Raw genomic sequence first — 17,634 nt, 5'->3', positions numbered from 1 at the left:
AAAAGGTCAGCATGCCACTTGTTGTTTTTCGAGGAATCCGCGTCGGGGGAGGAGGGGGGTTTGATTATCTCACGCATGGTCAATAAAGGAACATGAAACGCGTCTCCATTTAGTATGTAAGTTACATTGTTAAAAAATGCAACTTACAAACATGGAATAATAAAACATGACACAACACAATGAAACAATAAAGGTGCTTGTGATAAAAAAAAACTTCATAGATATCGTTGAGCAAGTTATCACATATCGGAGATCACTAAGAAAGGGTCATACCCAAAGTGGGTGCTTACCTGTTTAAAACTTCACAAGTATTGTTGAGTAACATATCACATATTGAAACTCACTAAAAAAAGGTCAGCATGCCACTTGTTGTTTCTCGAGGAATCCGCGTCGGGGGAGGAGGGGGGTTTGATTATCTCACGCATGGTCAATAAAGGAACATGAAACGCGTCTCCATTTAGTATGTAAGTTACATTGTTAAAAAATGCAACTTACAAACATGGAATAATAAAACATGACACAACACAATGAAACAATAAAGGTGCTTGTGATAAAAAAAACTTCATAGATATCGTTGAGCAAGTTATCACATATCGGAGATCACTAAGAAAGGGTCATACCCAAAGTGGGTGCTTACCTGTTTAAAACTTCACAAGTATTGTTGAGTACCATATCACATATTGAAACTCACTAAAAAAAGGTCAGCATGCCACTTGTTGTTTTTCGAGGAATCCGCGTCGGGGGAGGAGGGGGGTTTGATTATCTCACGCATGGTCAATAAAGGAACATGAAACGCGTCTCCATTTAGTATGTAAGTTACATTGTTAAAAAATGCAACTTACAAACATGGAATAATAAAACATGACACAACACAATGAAACAATAAAGGTGCTTGTGATAAAAAAAACTTCATAGATATCGTTGAGCAAGTTATCACATATCGGAGATCACTAAGAAAGGGTCATACCCAAAGTGGGTGCTTACCTGTTTAAAACTTCACAAGTATGTTGAGTAACATATCACATATTGAAACTCACTAAAAAAAAGTCAGCATGCCACTTGTTGTTTTTCGAGGAATCCGCGTCGGGGGAGGAGGGGGGTTTGATTATCTCACGCATGGTCAATAAAGGAACATGAAACGCGTCTCCATTTAGTATGTAAGTTACATTGTTAAAAAATGCAACTTACAAACATGGAATAATAAAACATGACACAACACAATGAAACAATAAAGGTGCTTGTGATAAAAAAAACTTCATAGATATCGTTGAGCAAGTTATCACATATCGGAGATCACTAAGAAAGGGTCATACCCAAAGTGGGTGCTTACCTGTTTAAAACTTCACAAGTATTGTTGAGTAACATATCACATATTGAAACTCACTAAAAAAAGGTCAGCATGCCACTTGTTGTTTTTCGAGGAATCCGCGTCGGGGGAGGAGGGGGGTTTGATTATCTCACGCATGGTCAATAAAGGAACATGAAACGCGTCTCCATTTAGTATGTAAGTTACATTGTTAAAAAATGCAACTTACAAACATGGAATAATAAAACATGACACAACACAATGAAACAATAAAGGTGCTTGTGATAAAAAAAACTTCATAGATATCGTTGAGCAAGTTATCACATATCGGAGATCACTAAGAAAGGGTCATACCCAAAGTGGGTGCTTACCTGTTTAAAACTTCACAAGTATTGTTGAGTAACATATCACATATTGAAACTCACTAAAAAAAGGTCAGCATGCCACTTGTTGTTTTTCGAGGAATCCGCGTCGGGGGAGGAGGGGGGTTTGATTATCTCACGCATGGTCAATAAAGGAACATGAAACGCGTCTCCATTTAGTATGTAAGTTACATTGTTAAAAAATGCAACTTACAAACATGGAATAATAAAACATGACACAACACAATGAAACAATAAAGGTGCTTGTGATAAAAAAAACTTCATAGATATCGTTGAGCAAGTTATCACATATCGGAGATCACTAAGAAAGGGTCATACCCAAAGTGGGTGCTTACCTGTTTAAAACTTCACAAGTATTGTTGAGTAACATATCACATATTGAAACTCACTAAAAAAAAGTCAGCATGCCACTTGTTGTTTTTCGAGGAATCCGCGTCGGGGGAGGAGGGGGGTTTGATTATCTCACGCATGGTCAATAAAGGAACATGAAACGCGTCTCCATTTAGTATGTAAGTTACATTGTTAAAAAATGCAACTTACAAACATGGAATAATAAAACATGACACAACACAATGAAACAATAAAGGTGCTTGTGATAAAAAAAACTTCATAGATATCGTTGAGCAAGTTATCACATATCGGAGATCACTAAGAAAGGGTCATACCCAAAGTGGGTGCTTACCTGTTTAAAACTTCACAAGTATTGTTGAGTACCATATCACATATTGAAACTCACTAAAAAAAGGTCAGCATGCCACTTGTTGTTTTTCGAGGAATCCGCGTCGGGGGAGGAGGGGGGTTTGATTATCTCACGCATGGTCAATAAAGGAACATGAAACGCGTCTCCATTTAGTATGTAAGTTACATTGTTAAAAAATGCAACTTACAAACATGGAATAATAAAACATGACACAACACAATGAAACAATAAAGGTGCTTGTGATAAAAAAAAACTTCATAGATATCGTTGAGCAAGTTATCACATATCGGAGATCACTAAGAAAGGGTCATACCCAAAGTGGGTGCTTACCTGTTTAAAACTTCACAAGTATTGTTGAGTAACATATCACATATTGAAACTCACTAAAAAAAGGTCAGCATGCCACTTGTTGTTTTTCGAGGAATCCGCGTCGGGGGAGGAGGGGGGTTTGATTATCTCACGCATGGTCAATAAAGGAACATGAAACGCGTCTCCATTTAGTATGTAAGTTACATTGTTAAAAAATGCAACTTACAAACATGGAATAATAAAACATGACACAACACAATGAAACAATAAAGGTGCTTGTGATAAAAAAAACTTCATAGATATCGTTGAGCAAGTTATCACATATCGGAGATCACTAAGAAAGGGTCATACCCAAAGTGGGTGCTTACCTGTTTAAAACTTCACAAGTATTGTTGAGTACCATATCACATATTGAAACTCACTAAAAAAAGGTCAGCATGGAGAAAGAGTTGTTTAAAGCTTTCCAAGTATTGTTGAGCAACTCAGATATTGAAAATCACTATAAAAAAAAGGCAAAGCGTTGTCGGCAGGATTCGAACCTGCGCGGGCAAAGCCCACATGATTTCTAGTCATGCCCGATAACCACTCCGGCACGACCACGAATGTGTTAACAATCAAATTTAGCGTTATTTAGACATGTAGTACTTACGATGTACGGAGCACTTGAACTTTGCTCAACGCGTGCAGACGTACCGCCGTACGAACCGCACTAGGCGAGACTGGTGTCGACACGGTACGTACCGTGGGTGCACCGCACACCCAAGCTCAGCCCATTTCGGAAGGGGGCCACGGGCCACCGTCAGAGGAAGATGACTTACTTTTTTTTTTGAAAACAGAGTTTTTCATCATTACTCAAACGTAAACAGTCAAATCCTTGGCTACAAAGTCCAGCACCACGGCTGGAGTTTCACCCTGCCAAACCACACTAGTCTCTCGCTCCAACCCAGCACCAATAAGCTGCCAGTTTATCAGCAACTTTATTACAGGTTCTTGACGAAATATGACAGGGGAACTAAAAAAAACTGCGTGCAGGTCCTCTTTTATCTCCTCGAAGAGCATCCCGTGAGCAGCAAGGTCGTAGTCCTTGCTATTAATCGCAGCCACTAGCACCTGGGAATCAGATTCAACGATCATGTTATTACGAGATTGCGTAAGTGCAAGCCAGAGCAGATAAAGTCATCGTGTGTTTTTTTTGCGAGGAAGTCATCGTGTTCTGTTTTGATTATTTATTTTGCATAAATAAATATACCATATATTTGTTTGATAAATATAATCTATTAATCTTCATTAAAAACCTAGCTAAACTGATATAAATATTTGCATTTATAAGTTATCAAAGATAGATAAATTTAACCTCACACGCTTTCTATTGAACGTGTCATATATTTCTTAACGAAGCAGATATTGTCTTGCTTTTATGGTGGAAAAGAAGTGTGTAATGTGGGTGTACTCTTCTGCTCATTTTGTCCTGAAATATATTTAGATGTTGTCTTCAACATTTGTACGGTCTCTAATATGTACCTTTGATAATAGTTTTTTGTATATACATATATTATTACAAAATTATAAAAAAAAATGTTATAAACACATAGAGTGTGTTTTTTTTGCGAGGAAGTCATCGTGTTCTGTTTTGATTATTTATTTTGCATAAATAAATATACCATATATTTGTTTGATAAATATAATCTATTAATCTTCATTAAAAACCTAGCTAAACTGATATAAATATTTGCATTTATAAGTTATCAAAGATAGATAAATTTAACCTCACACGCTTTCTATTGAACGTGTCATATATTTCTTAACGAAGCAGATATTGTCTTGCTTTTATGGTGGAAAAGAAGTGTGTAATGTGGGTGTACTCTTCTGCTCATTTTGTCCTGAAATATATTTAGATGTTGTCTTCAACATTTGTACGGTCTCTAATATGTACCTTTGATAATAGTTTTTTGTATATACATATATTATTACAAAATTATAAAAAAAAATGTTATAAACACATAGAGTGTGTTTTTTTTGCGAGGAAGTCATCGTGTTCTGTTTTGATTATTTATTTTGCATAAATAAATATACCATATATTTGTTTGATAAATATAATCTATTAATCTTCATTAAAAACCTAGCTAAACTGATATAAATATTTGCATTTATAAGTTATCAAAGATAGATAAATTTAACCTCACACGCTTTCTATTGAACGTGTCATATATTTCTTAACGAAGCAGATATTGTCTTGCTTTTATGGTGGAAAAGAAGTGTGTAATGTGGGTGTACTCTTCTGCTCATTTTGTCCTGAAATATATTTAGATGTTGTCTTCAACATTTGTACGGTCTCTAATATGTACCTTTGATAATAGTTTTTTGTATATACATATATTATTACAAAATTATAAAAAAAAATGTTATAAACACATAGAGTGTGTTTTTTTTGCGAGGAAGTCATCGTGTTCTGTTTTGATTATTTATTTTGCATAAATAAATATACCATATATTTGTTTGATAAATATAATCTATTAATCTTCATTAAAAACCTAGCTAAACTGATATAAATATTTGCATTTATAAGTTATCAAAGATAGATAAATTTAACCTCACACGCTTTCTATTGAACGTGTCATATATTTCTTAACGAAGCAGATATTGTCTTGCTTTTATGGTGGAAAAGAAGTGTGTAATGTGGGTGTACTCTTCTGCTCATTTTGTCCTGAAATATATTTAGATGTTGTCTTCAACATTTGTACGGTCTCTAATATGTACCTTTGATAATAGTTTTTTGTATATACATATATTATTACAAAATTATAAAAAAAAATGTTATAAACACATAGAGTATTTATAAGTGTAAATTCAGTTGCTACCTCCTACTTTTAGATATATATTTTTACACTAGTTACCCCCATTTCATGGCTTTTCATCCGCATTATTCCATTCAGCAAAAGTTTTGCCCTTTTACCCATTTTGAAGCTTTTAGGTTGCCGAAAGTTCCTCCAACAGTTCTTTTGCTGAAAAAACCATCGCGGACCTAAATCAAGTACAATACAGTACCTGGAAGCAAATATGGGGAAGAAGAATAAAGTGAAAGCAATTAACAGGTGGTTGTGGAAGCAAATATGAGAAGAAGAAAATTAAGGTGAAACCAATGAACGGGTAGTCGTCCGACGTGGAGGAGGTGCGTACGTACACCTAGCGATCATGAAAAAAAAAATCATTCCCGGCTAAGTCATTCTTCCTGTTGAGAAATAAACTCTAGAAGAAGAAAAAAAGTGCAAGGTGGAATAAAAACTGGCAAACTTTTTGCTAAAAAATATGCTAAAAATTTAACGTCGGTTTTTTAGGCATGGCAAATCGAACTTTTTTATGGCAAATTATGTTTTCGCGAGGATGGCAATTTCCTTTAGCAAGCATGGCAAATCCTTGTCATGTTCAATTTTTTGTCAGGATTTGCCATGTTTGCTAAAAGAAATTGTCACCCGCGCGACAACATAATTTGCCATCTCGGGCATTCGATTTGCCATGCTCAAAAAACTGATGTTGAATTTGTGGAGAAATCATTTGCTAAATGAGGATGAAAACAGACTCGAGCTAAATGTGGTAATCCGAACGACAATAATCTATATAAAAAATATCAAGAGTTAAAAGTTAAAATTCACTCTTATTTATAATGACATGTCAAAGAATATTGTTTTCAAAATAGAATCTAAATCTTCTATAAACATATGTTTTGTTTGTCTTTGCCTAGAGCAAACATAGCATTGGTTAAGTTCCGCTTGTGGTGGACCCTATCAACCCGACTTGGTCCATTTGGATTTCTGAGAACATCAAATTACCTCCTCTAAAATATGTCCTTGCTAACTTGCCATCCCCGACAAATCTGCTAGCAGCCCATTCGAGTTACAAGGCAACTAGCATTTTGTCATAGAAGTTCATGAAATGATGTTCTTGTTCTTCGTTCATTTTCGATGTTTTGAACCACTTAGATGCAATTAAATTTAGATTCTAGCCGAGAAGAGAGAGAGGGGGGGGGATGATGTTTGGGTTTCTAGATCAAATTTTAAAAGTTAATACTGAGGATGACTCTAATTTAATAAGCCCATTTTCTCAATGGTGAAGTACTCCTCATTTGTGCAAGAGGTCTTGTATTCAATTGTGCAAGATGTCTTTGGGAAAATGAAGAGAGATAGCTCCCTAGCAATAGATTGTGTGAAGCACTCTGTTTCCATTGGAGGGCTAAAAAACTCCAAAATTAAAAAATAATTTGGCTATTTAATACTCCCTCCGTCCCATATTATAAGAACGTTTTTGCCACTACACTAGTGGCAAAACAGTTTTTATATTGTGGGACAGAGGAAGTATTTACAAAATAAAAGGAGTTTTTTAGAATGTGTGAGGTTTGGGTATGTTAGGGGAATGATCATAGAAGATAGAATAGATTTTATTGGCCCGTTGAAAACCATAAAACAAAAGTACTCCAGAAGACAATTGCGATGTACTCCCTCCGTTCTTAAATACTTGTCTTTCTAGGCATTTTAACAAGTGACTACATACAGAGTAAAATGAGTGAATCTACACTCTAAAACATGTCTACATACATCCATATGTAGTAGTCATTCAAAATGTCTAGAAAGACAAATATTTAGGACGGGAGTACTAGCTAGAGTTTATCATGGTAATTCCATACAATGTTTGGTGGGTAGTGAGCACTGGTTACTTCGATTCTCACATTTATACTTGAAATTTTCGAGAGTACAGATACGGAAACGCCCACAGGACATATGAATGAAAGTCTACATGGTAAAAGTCACAACTGGAAATACACATAGGACAAGCAACATGGCAGAATAAAGGGTCAGATTTGACGACTCCATAACACGGGCAGAAAGCTTTATATCAATTTTAAAGATCTCATGTTCATCAACATGGGTGTGCATTCCAGTCCCACCGCCACCTGGTGGTCAAAATGTGCGTACTGGGGTTTTCCAGCAACCGAATCAAAAGACTGACAAAGATTTCCAACTAAACCTAGTGATATGAAACCCATATCATGAAAACGAAATTCGCAAGATAATTGTCTCGTGGATCACACCCCATCAAACCAGAGTGACTATTAATGTCTAATCTTCTTATTTTACTGCAAAATGAATTCACTGGCCATGACAAGATCATAGCATCATCATGCCCGTTCAAGAGGAGGTGGCTTTCTTCAGGTACGCAATGAGATCAGCACGGTCCTGCGGCTTCTTCAGCCCAGGGAAGACCATCTTGGTTCCAGGAATGTACTGCATGGGAATAACAAGGTTTGGGTTAACAAGATACATTTCAAGAGAAGAGAATTGTTAAGGGCATGCTACGAACTGAGTGCGAGCATACAAGCTGATGCTAAATACATCAAGGCAAAACCATTTATCAGGACATCAGCCAGAATATGAATCAAGGATTATGTAAACAAGCTTACAGTTCCCAAAAAACAAAACTGTCCATATAGATAATACAGTACAAATTATAATCCAGAGAAGAACACAGCCAACCATTCAAACATGGCCAGAAGGAAATCAGATACACTACAGCAGGACTAGCTTCAGATTTGTTTTGGAATGCTTGGACATAACTACCAATAAGAGGTGATGTCTGGACTTTGGATAGTGGAATATGCAAGTAACCAAAACATCAACACAGTTTAATCAGAAACCTAGGTGCTGTTTGGCATATCTCCATAGGCTTCTCTACAGCTTTTCAACACATGAAATTCATTGATGTAATCACAAATTAGGTAACATAGGTCCCTAGATTATGCATACACTAGTGATGCAGACAAGCTTCTATACAGTTTTGCACGCAAGTACATATCACAATTTGAGAATACTTCATATATTGTCATCCTCACAAAGGAGTGAACCCAAAATATGATCATAGAGTGGAGAACACAGGTTGCTATCAAAGGCGTCCTAGAGTACAACACAACCACAAGTAAATGGAACTTCTGAAGTAATGTAAGTGATCAATAAGCATACCTTCTTAGGATTAAGCAAGTAGTCATACAGAGTGTTCTCCTCCCACTCCACAGCCTTGTTCTTGTTTGCCGCAGAGTAGGAGTAACCAGCGGTGGTACCCGACTGCCTCCCAAACAGACCATGCAAGTTTGGACCTGCAAGGACAAACAAAATGCTTAATATCAACAACAACCTTCTATCATATGCTCATGCATACATAGTAAGATGGGATGTGATGGAGGTTGAATCCTAAACGGACCATCTATTTAACACGGTAGCTAATCATTTTTAAGAAACCCTGTGCTACATAACAAATCATTAAAATAACCAGAAATGTAACAAAACTGGTCCATTTCGGACCGCTTGCGTCCCACATCAGAGACTAAGGAAATATGCATGCCTTCTATCAATCCCAGAATAAGCAGATCCCTAACATCATATATCAGATGATCGCAATGAAATAGTCACAAGCACGGCCAATAACATCAGCAAATTAATCTCGATCAGAGAGAGCACAGCAGCAGCAGCCTAATCGCACTAAGCAGGCGATTCAAAGCAACAAACAATCGCGGAGGCAAGCCCTGCTGCAACAGATCACGATTCGAGCAATAGGTAATCTCTAGCAAATATAGATTTACAATACAGCAAGCACCAGAAATCGGGAAGAAACATCTCGCCATCGACTGCTAAGCATAAGCAGAGCTACGAATCCAGTGCTCAATCGACCGCCCCATCACAAACCGCGACAGATCTAAGCGCTACTTCCGACAGCAGAAAGGGCACACACACAGATCTATCCGCGCAGCATCCGATCTGATCTCAACCACCGCCCCACACGCGCAGATCGAAGGAGCCATTCGGATCTCCCGCGCCCAACACGGCGAGGGACAGGCGAGAATAGATAAACACGCTGAGGCGTTGGGGGGAGACCGGCGGGGGAGGCGCCATACCTTGCTTGTGGCCGGCGCCGGCGTCGACGGTGTGGCACTGGGCGCACTTGGTCTTGAAGATCTTGGCGCCTGCGTCGGGGTTGCCGGGGGGAGCCTCGGAGAAGGAAGCCATCGCCGCCGCCGCCGCAGAGACTCGCCGGAGGACTCGAGGGGGGGAGGCCAAGTGAAACTTTTGCTCGCCTTTCTGGCTGCGGGCGACTTCGTGGGGAAGGTGTTGTATAGACCGGTCTAGCGGCGCGGCGGGGCGCGGAAGTACGGGAATGCCCCTGGGGCCTCGCGAGCGCTAGGCACGTGGGCGGGGGTGTTTCGGGAAAAAGAGGAGGTTCCGGAAGGTTTCCGTGGCTTGGAGGAAAAGAAAGGGAAGGGGGTGGGCGGCGCGTGGACGGTGAGCGTGGACACCAGACGCTCCGCTCGGTGTTGGGCGCCCACCAACTAGGGCTTCCCGTGGACCGGGTCTTTTCTTCTGTTTTTCTATGGTGCACCGGGTTTATCGACTCTGCTTTGGGGTCAAAGCGCTCCACTCGTGTCGTCGGATGGGGGAAAGGGGAATCGTGGCCGTTCGTGGGCAGGGCGTAGGTGTACGAACGATCCTGGTTGAAATTAGGTATAGGTCTGATTTTACGAGTGTGGCAAAATGCGTGGAGAAATGGAGATCAAGGAGAATCCTTGCAATTTCTTTTGTGTAAAAAGGTCCCTGCCATATTTTAAGTCTTATATAGGTCCTTACAAAACATAATCATCATAAAGAAAAATGAAAGTGTATTGAAAGCCTTGAATGTGTTGATGTCTTTTTCCTCCTGCATCCGGTGACAGTGCGCTGTGATCATATCTCGATGTCGCATCTGGGTCTCCACCTTATGAGAGCAAACTTTTTTAAACCAAGGAGCCTGTAGAAGCAGCGGTCGAAAAATCATCGATGTAGACCAACACACGTCGATGCCCACGATCTTGCATATCACTGTCCAAGGGAAGAAAAAAAACAACGATAAGGAATAAGGGGCATGTAGAAACTCTGAAGACCAGGAAAACAAGAGAATCCAGATGAATCCACTGGAAACATAAAACCGAACGGACCCGGAGGACCCATCGGAGACACAACTCATCATGTACTCTGCCGATGATAAACACACCAATGGAATGGGGAAAGAACGAGAAGAAAATTATTCCCCCAAACCAAACACAAGGATTTCCTGATGTAAACCTGGAAAAAAAAACACTCGAGCTCGCCGTCGTCCAGGACCTTGCATCGACGCCCTTTTCTCTGGCCAGGCCAGGCTAGGCCGCCATTGAGGATCGTCGCGCTGAATATGTCCCACCGGCCACCGTTTGATCACTCATCACATCACCGTCGCCGTCCTACGGCTGTCCACCAGCTCCTCCATACCGACTCCCGACGTGCAACAGCCCCTCCAACACCACTGGGGTCTGGGGCTTTGCCCCGCGACACACCCCGGTGGCGGCTAATGCCCGCGGCGTGCCTCTCTCACGAGATTAGTCTAGAACCCATGCATCCTGTGTAGTAAGGTTTTCAATTTAGTACGGCTAAAATGTGCAAAATTTGCCAACAGAAACAGTGGGGTTCCTTTGCATCCTGGTCGACTGGCCATAATAACAAATGAAACAAGAGATCGGGTACATCATTTCTGCTGATCAGCTTGACGCATGGTGATAGATCCAGACCGCCGGTCGTCCTTGTCGATCGAACCGAACAAAGGCTTGCAATCAGCTCCAAAGAAAGACAAGAAAACACCATACATGAACAATTGCATCTACGGATCAAACATGAACATTGTCAACAGGTGGAGAAGCACTCCCCTGAACTTCCCGAGCTTTCCTGGGGGTCAGTGTTCTTCAACTAAAGCTCAAATTTATTTCAGGTATTTACAACGTTCTAGGTAGGGGTAAATCTTAAGGCAGTAGAGCTACGGCGGCATTAGTGGATATGATACACGTAGGTACATACGCTACTACGGTTAACAGGTGACAAAAGTGGTGGTGGTAGCGACGCAGGCCAGCATCAACCGTGGGCACGGGGAATAGCACGGATGATGCTTAGGCTGCGTGGAGTTGCATCCGATTCCTTCACGGGTTCAAAGCTATCTTGTTCAGCAGGATCCTAGAGGATGGAGACCTGGGGCTGGGTTAGTGCCAGTGTGGAGTAGAAGCCCTGCATGGACAAAGATTCATGTATGTTAAGTCATATGCCATAGGCAGATGTTGGACACAGCAAGTTATAATGAGGGATGACAATATTAAGCGTTTTGTTCAGGCAAATGTTTTCTGGTGCTCATGATCAAATTGCTTACTTTGGCTTTCTACCACCAACAGACAATTTATTGGGGCTTGGCTTGCTCGGCGACTGGGATGCCCCGCGTGGTGGGGGAGGCGGTGGCGGCTGCAGAATCAAGTGAGCAAAAGGTCAAATCTAATGTAAAGATACACCGTAAATTATGTATCTGATCATGAATATCTTTTAGATCAACAGTTATTATTCTGTAGCAAAATAAAAGCACATACATTTGGTACCCTTGTCTTTGCGCTTCCGGTCTGCAAAGGAGTTGCATTCTTTGATGCAAATACTCGAGATCCAACTGTCTCCTGAATGCCCTGCAAAAGAATCACAATAGCAATTACATCTCTGCCTCTCTGGTGCTTATTCTTGAACTTCCACTCTCTTGTTATATTATAATTATATTATTTCTTTACCGATAAGATCATGATGTACCATGGGTGAATGTAAAATTCTATTCAAAGTCTCATAATGAGGTGTAAACTGTATGCATAATGTAGAATATGTTCTAAATTTCATGCTTCCTTGCAGCAACTGACACGCTCAAAGAAGACTATCAGCATAGTGTGAGTCTGTAGAGAAGCATTCATATATAGACAAAACAAATCATGCAATCAGCTTATCAGCTTAGCAAGAAAATGAGCACAATGCTGTGATCAAAATAACCAATGGCACCGAATGAAAACAAGGTCACACTTAGTTACCTGCTTATTTGGCTTTCTGATGTTCTCTACGACTCGATTGGCTCCAACATTCGAAGTCAAAACTTTCCTTGGAGGAAGATTAACAGAACTACACAAATAAGAGTGGTAATTGTTATTAGCAGAATGATTAAACCAAATTTGATAATCCAAACCATTACAGCTGCGTAACAAAATTAGCACCTAGATTTTAGTTTCCCGCCAACTTGGAGTTCTAACCTTTCCTTAGCATAGCTGCCAAATGATGCAAAAAGAAGAAATCAAATATGGTACAAAAACAATTAAGCATACATGTCTGTAAGTCTGTACTGGTACCTTTTCATCTCTGGTTTGCTAGTTTTAACAAGATTTCGAGTAATTGCCTTCTGGGGAGTAGCCTGCATGAGAAACAGAGAGGAAACAGTCAGAAATGTGTATGTTAATTATGTGTTATGGTGAGAGAAGGGATTGGAACGTACCGCTGTGGCCATAGCACCATTTGAATTACCCGGCATTGCTCTCAACCTTATTGGTGTTTTTGGATCCAATTTCAGGGTATTCTCTTTGGCAACAGCTCGTCTTTCTCCCGTTGAAGGGCGACAAGGCGTGATGGCAACATCAGCATGCTTTGCTGCACTTCCCCTGCTGAGGCATTGTTCAGGAGTTGAAGGGCAACAAGGGTTGCCAACATTAGCATGCTTAAGCCCATTGTCTCTGGCAACAGGGCGTCTCTCAGCAGTAGAAGGCCTGCGAAGAGGAACAGCATCGGCATGCTTTGGAGCAGCTTCTCTTTTTATAGGGCGCCTCTCAGCAGTAGATGGTCGACACAGGGTGACAACATCAGCATTCTTCTCTGCAATCCCTCTTGCGACAGGCCGCCTTTCAGCGCTAGATGGCCAACATGGACTGGCAATACCAGCAAGCTTTGGTGCTACCTCTCTGCGTGTAGGGCGCCTTTCGGCAGTAGAAGGTCGTTGTGTGCTAGCAATGTTGGCATGCTTAGGCGCTGGCTCTTTGGTGGTAAGGCGCCTATCAGGAGTAGATGGTCGGCGTGGGGTAGCAATGTTAGCATTATTTGGTGCCGGCTCTTTGGTGATAGGGCGCCTATCAGCTGTAGATGGCCGGCGTGGGGTAGCTACGTTGGCATGCTTTGGTGCCAGCTCTTTGGTTATAGCGCGCCTTTCAGCAGTAGATGGTCGACATGGGCTAGCAATGTTTGTTTGATTTTCTGCCAGGTCTCTAGTGGCAAGGCGTCTTTCAGCAGTAGAGGGGCGACATGAGTTAGCAATTCCAGCAGGGTTCCGTGAACCGTCTCTGGTGACAGGCCGTCGTTCCCTGGTGGAGGGCCGTTGCGATGCTGCTGAGGAAGGTCTTCTAAGAGCTATGGCACCAGGATCTTCTTTGGGCACACGTTTGGTTCTTCCCGTGGTGCCAATCACATTGGTGGTTGCTGCTTTTGGATTCCGCAATGATTGAATATTTCCAGGCTTGGTTTTCTGATTTATCACAATGGGCTTGGCTGATTCAGGACCCTGAAAATTGTTCATGAAAACCATATTATTAGTTTCAGGGAAATGTTCCTGTTCTGTGACATATCATAAATGCAGGTATTTATTTTGTGCCTTGCATGATTGAGCAGTTGGTCATCATTATGGGGTCCAGGCCATTATGCTAGTTATCAGAAAACAAGGCAAATGTAGATAGCAGCAAATAATTCGAAGTTCTAACAAGATAAACACCAGACCACGATGAAAAAGTTTACCTTACTGACAACTGTGTGATCAGGATTATAACTAGAAGTCATCTTGACCGTCTTTGGAATAATTTTTGAAGCTTGACTAATCCGGGAGCATTTCTCAATAATTCTCTTAGGGGTCATCGTAGCTTCATTGGGCATCAGCAGATCATCTTGACCACATTTAGCATTTTGTTTATCACTGCTTGCATTTTCTCTGGTTTCTTCGCCAATTATCTGTAAGCCTCCAACTGATGAAGAACGAGTCAATGTGGAAATTCCATTACCTATGCTCTCATTGTGATCCTTGTAGCATCCCAGTCGATGCTCAGGTGTGGTCTCGGCTGCTATTTGTCCCATGGAATCATCAACATGAGTTCCAGATCCAGCAGGAGATGCATGCTTTGCAACTGGTTCGTCTTCTCCTGTCTGACTAGAATCACTACCATCGCCACTGTACTCTAGATTCAGTTCAGTTTGTTGGTTTTGTTGTTCTAAAGCCTTTAGCTCCCTAATCCTCTTAAAGTATTCTTCAAAGTATGCCTTCTTCTTAGCAACTAATCCATTGAATTTAACAAACTCCTCAGTGCGCCTGTCATTGGTAAAAACAGACCACTTTTCCCATGCTAGCGATTCCAAATCGAATCTTCCAAAAGATATGGAACCATGGTCAAACACTTGCGTTGTTCCCTAAGGGCAGAAATAACACAGATATAAGAAGAGTGAGATTATTGACAAAGGTATTGATTCTTCACTTACAGATGGCAACAATTAGCTCTTTATAAAAAGCCTGGTTCAGACTACTAACTATTACAGAGATGTCTGACAGTAGTTAGCATGGATTTTCTAGCAATTTCAGTTGCAACAGGTAGATAGGCACTTGCCAGTTCATAGATCTACTATCAATCTTTACTTAGACTGAGGATCATATATATATTGATAAAAAAATAAAGGTTCTTACCAGACAGGCCTACGTAATACAAAATAAAAATAGTAATTACCATGGAAATTGGCCCTTTTATTATAATCCAGGTAAATTCTTTGTCTGAAATTAGCCATACTATGATACTATGGAAGTGTAATTACCTGAGAGGTATCCTGTCCAGATGATTCCTCATGCGGCCACGCAAAACAGTTTTGATTGACCTCTGTCGCCATAGTATATTGCGTGCCTAATTCATTAAACTACAATCCCTGCAAAATCGAACCAGCCATAAGCATAAGAAGAAGATACTAACAAGAGTCATCCACTGCTTTTTTAGCACTACTCCCTCCGTCCCAAAATTCTTGTCTTAAATTTTTCTAAATACGGATGTATCTAGTTACGTTTTAGTATTAGATACATCCGTATCTAGATAAATCTAAGACAAGAATTTTGGGACGGAGGGAGTACTATCTAGTGTTTTTTCAGCAAATTCAGGATTCAGATATTTGGAGCTAGGTCCACTGGAAAATCTCAAAACCCGACAGTGGCATCTCTGACAAGAACAGGTGCTATCTAGCAAGGAAGAATCAGATCCTGTCTAGTAAAAGGCTAAAAGCTTAAAAATAATATCACCAATCATCCTGCTGAAAGTGGCAATCCCCCCAAGTCCACTATTTGGAACCAACAATTTTCCATCGCAGCAAATCAATTCATGAACCCTGATCATTTCCAACTGCACCGTTGGGCCCTTGACACCTACCTTCGGAAGACAACATGTCACCAACACGAAATTTGTGCATTCGACAACTAGTCAAACAAGCAAACGTAACCCCACGGGAAATGATTGCATTATTTTCCCCTAAAATAACCAAGATAAGTTCTTGCAACTAGAGGATACGAGTGACAATTCGGAAAAGAAATGCGCAAAGAACTCACGCTAAAACACTTCAGCGGAACTGCAAGAACGAATGGTCGCTCAAACTGCTGAAAACCCTACCCCCGGTATGGACTTGCAGGAAAATCACGACCGAATCTAGAAACTTTTGAAGGGAATTTTTCAGAAATCACGCCGCAGATTACGCCCTTGCCAAATTAGGGCCGGATCTAGGTGGTGTGCCGGGCGCGCACCCAAAATTCGCGGGTATCAATCAGTTTGGGTTTAAGCAAGCAAAAATCACAGGAGGAGAAAAGGCTCATACCTCAAGAAAGCGACGCCCAAGATCGCTGGCGCAGCGGAGCGGAGGCAGCACAGCAGGGCCGCGACGAGGTAGAACAGCGGGACGGCGCGGCGGAAGGAAGCGAGGGAGCCCTAGGGCACAGCGGAGGCGCGCTGCGGGGGAGAATCTAGACCCGCATTGGGCCGGCGTGGAGCCTGGGGTAGGCCAGGGGCGAGAGGAAAGAAAGGTACAGTACAAGATGGTGGAGAGGGGAGGAGAAGGGAAAGTGTAGCTGCGGAGTAGAGGTACGAGATGCTGGCGGCTCGGACAGGGAGCCCCGACCCCCACCGTCGAGCACGGGCCTGGAACCGGCCGGCGGTCCGGCGAGCGCGGCGCGGCAGATCCGGGGGAGGGAGGAACCGCTGGGGCGAGCAAGAACTGTGGGCTGTGACCGCCAGCTCTCCCTTCTCTCTGGTGGCGAGCGCCCCGTGGTGTCTGCGCTCTGGCTTTGCCCTACGGTTGGGCGTACCGAAAGAGAGAGAGAGGATTTGATTTGTTTCTACCGCGGCTGGTGGTGGCGGATGGCAGTGTACGGCGGCGTTTATTGCTGCTGCGACGGGGAGGGGAGCGGGGCGGGGGAGCGGGGGAGGGAGGGGATACTTTCCTTGCGTACTTGGGGCCGGATTAGGTGGGTGTTAGCGGGGACGACAGTGTGTGAGTGAGTGTCAAGTTTTACTAACCGTTGGGGCCGAGAGGGCTACTCGCCTCTCTCTTCTTTTTAAAATAAAACCTGGCCACACCCTATTGTACTACTACTTTTTTCATTTTTTGGATTTATGTAATGTGAACTGTGGTTATAGAAACAGATAAATACAGGGGGTTAACTATGTGAATTGTAGAAAAAAATCCAGATTAGGTGCGAGCAATACAAATATTCGGCTATGAAAAGACTGAAAGGGAACCCCGCAGTGGCACCCGCCGAGCTCCACCTCTGTAACACCCCGGATATGATTTACCCAATATGTAATCCAACTCTTGCCGTTTCTGGCGTTAAGTTATTTTTATTTTCTCGGGTTTGGGTTTTTGTCTCCGTGTGTTGTTATCATTGTCATGCATCTCATATCATGTCATCATGTGCATTGCATTTGCATACGTGTTCATCTCATGCATCCGAGCATTTTCCCCGTTGTCTGTTTTGCATTCCGGCGCTTC

At 41.7% G+C, this 17,634-nt stretch overlaps 2 protein-coding genes and 1 non-coding gene across 3 annotated transcripts; all 3 read right to left on the bottom strand.

The window, feature by feature from the left end:
- Positions 1-3,216: 3,216 nt before the first annotated feature.
- On the bottom strand, positions 3,217-3,298 carry TRNAS-AGA (transfer RNA serine (anticodon AGA)). The gene has a single exon. It is a non-coding gene; the product is annotated as a tRNA-Ser (tRNA).
- A 4,251-nt stretch (positions 3,299-7,549) lies between these two features.
- LOC125518861 (cytochrome c) lies at positions 7,550-9,844 on the bottom strand. Its single transcript, XM_048683736.1, has 3 exons — positions 9,636-9,844; positions 8,707-8,840; positions 7,550-7,974 (listed from the first exon to the last, which is right to left on the bottom strand). Exons 1-3 carry the CDS (start codon positions 9,745-9,747, stop codon positions 7,879-7,881), a joined length of 342 nt encoding a protein of 113 aa, XP_048539693.1. The 5' UTR covers positions 9,748-9,844; the 3' UTR covers positions 7,550-7,878.
- Positions 9,845-11,372: 1,528 nt separating this feature from the next.
- LOC125518852 (uncharacterized) lies at positions 11,373-17,064 on the bottom strand. The gene is made up of 10 exons (XM_048683731.2): positions 16,465-17,064; positions 15,427-15,534; positions 14,368-15,030; positions 13,085-14,137; positions 12,942-13,003; positions 12,810-12,860; positions 12,630-12,717; positions 12,153-12,242; positions 11,942-12,030; positions 11,373-11,802 (listed from the first exon to the last, which is right to left on the bottom strand). The coding sequence occupies exons 2-10, from the start codon at positions 15,496-15,498 to the stop codon at positions 11,778-11,780; spliced, it is 2,193 nt and encodes a 730-aa protein (XP_048539688.2). The 5' UTR covers positions 15,499-15,534; positions 16,465-17,064; the 3' UTR covers positions 11,373-11,777.
- Positions 17,065-17,634: the final 570 nt, after the last annotated feature.

The sequence above is a fragment of the Triticum urartu genome, chromosome 1A, assembly GCF_056163025.1.
Source record: "Triticum urartu cultivar PI428250 chromosome 1A, HENAU_Tu73, whole genome shotgun sequence".
NCBI lineage: Eukaryota > Viridiplantae > Streptophyta > Magnoliopsida > Poales > Poaceae > Triticum > Triticum urartu.
Note: the sequence above shows the minus strand (reverse complement) of the source record. Positions and strands in the feature narration are given on the sequence as shown.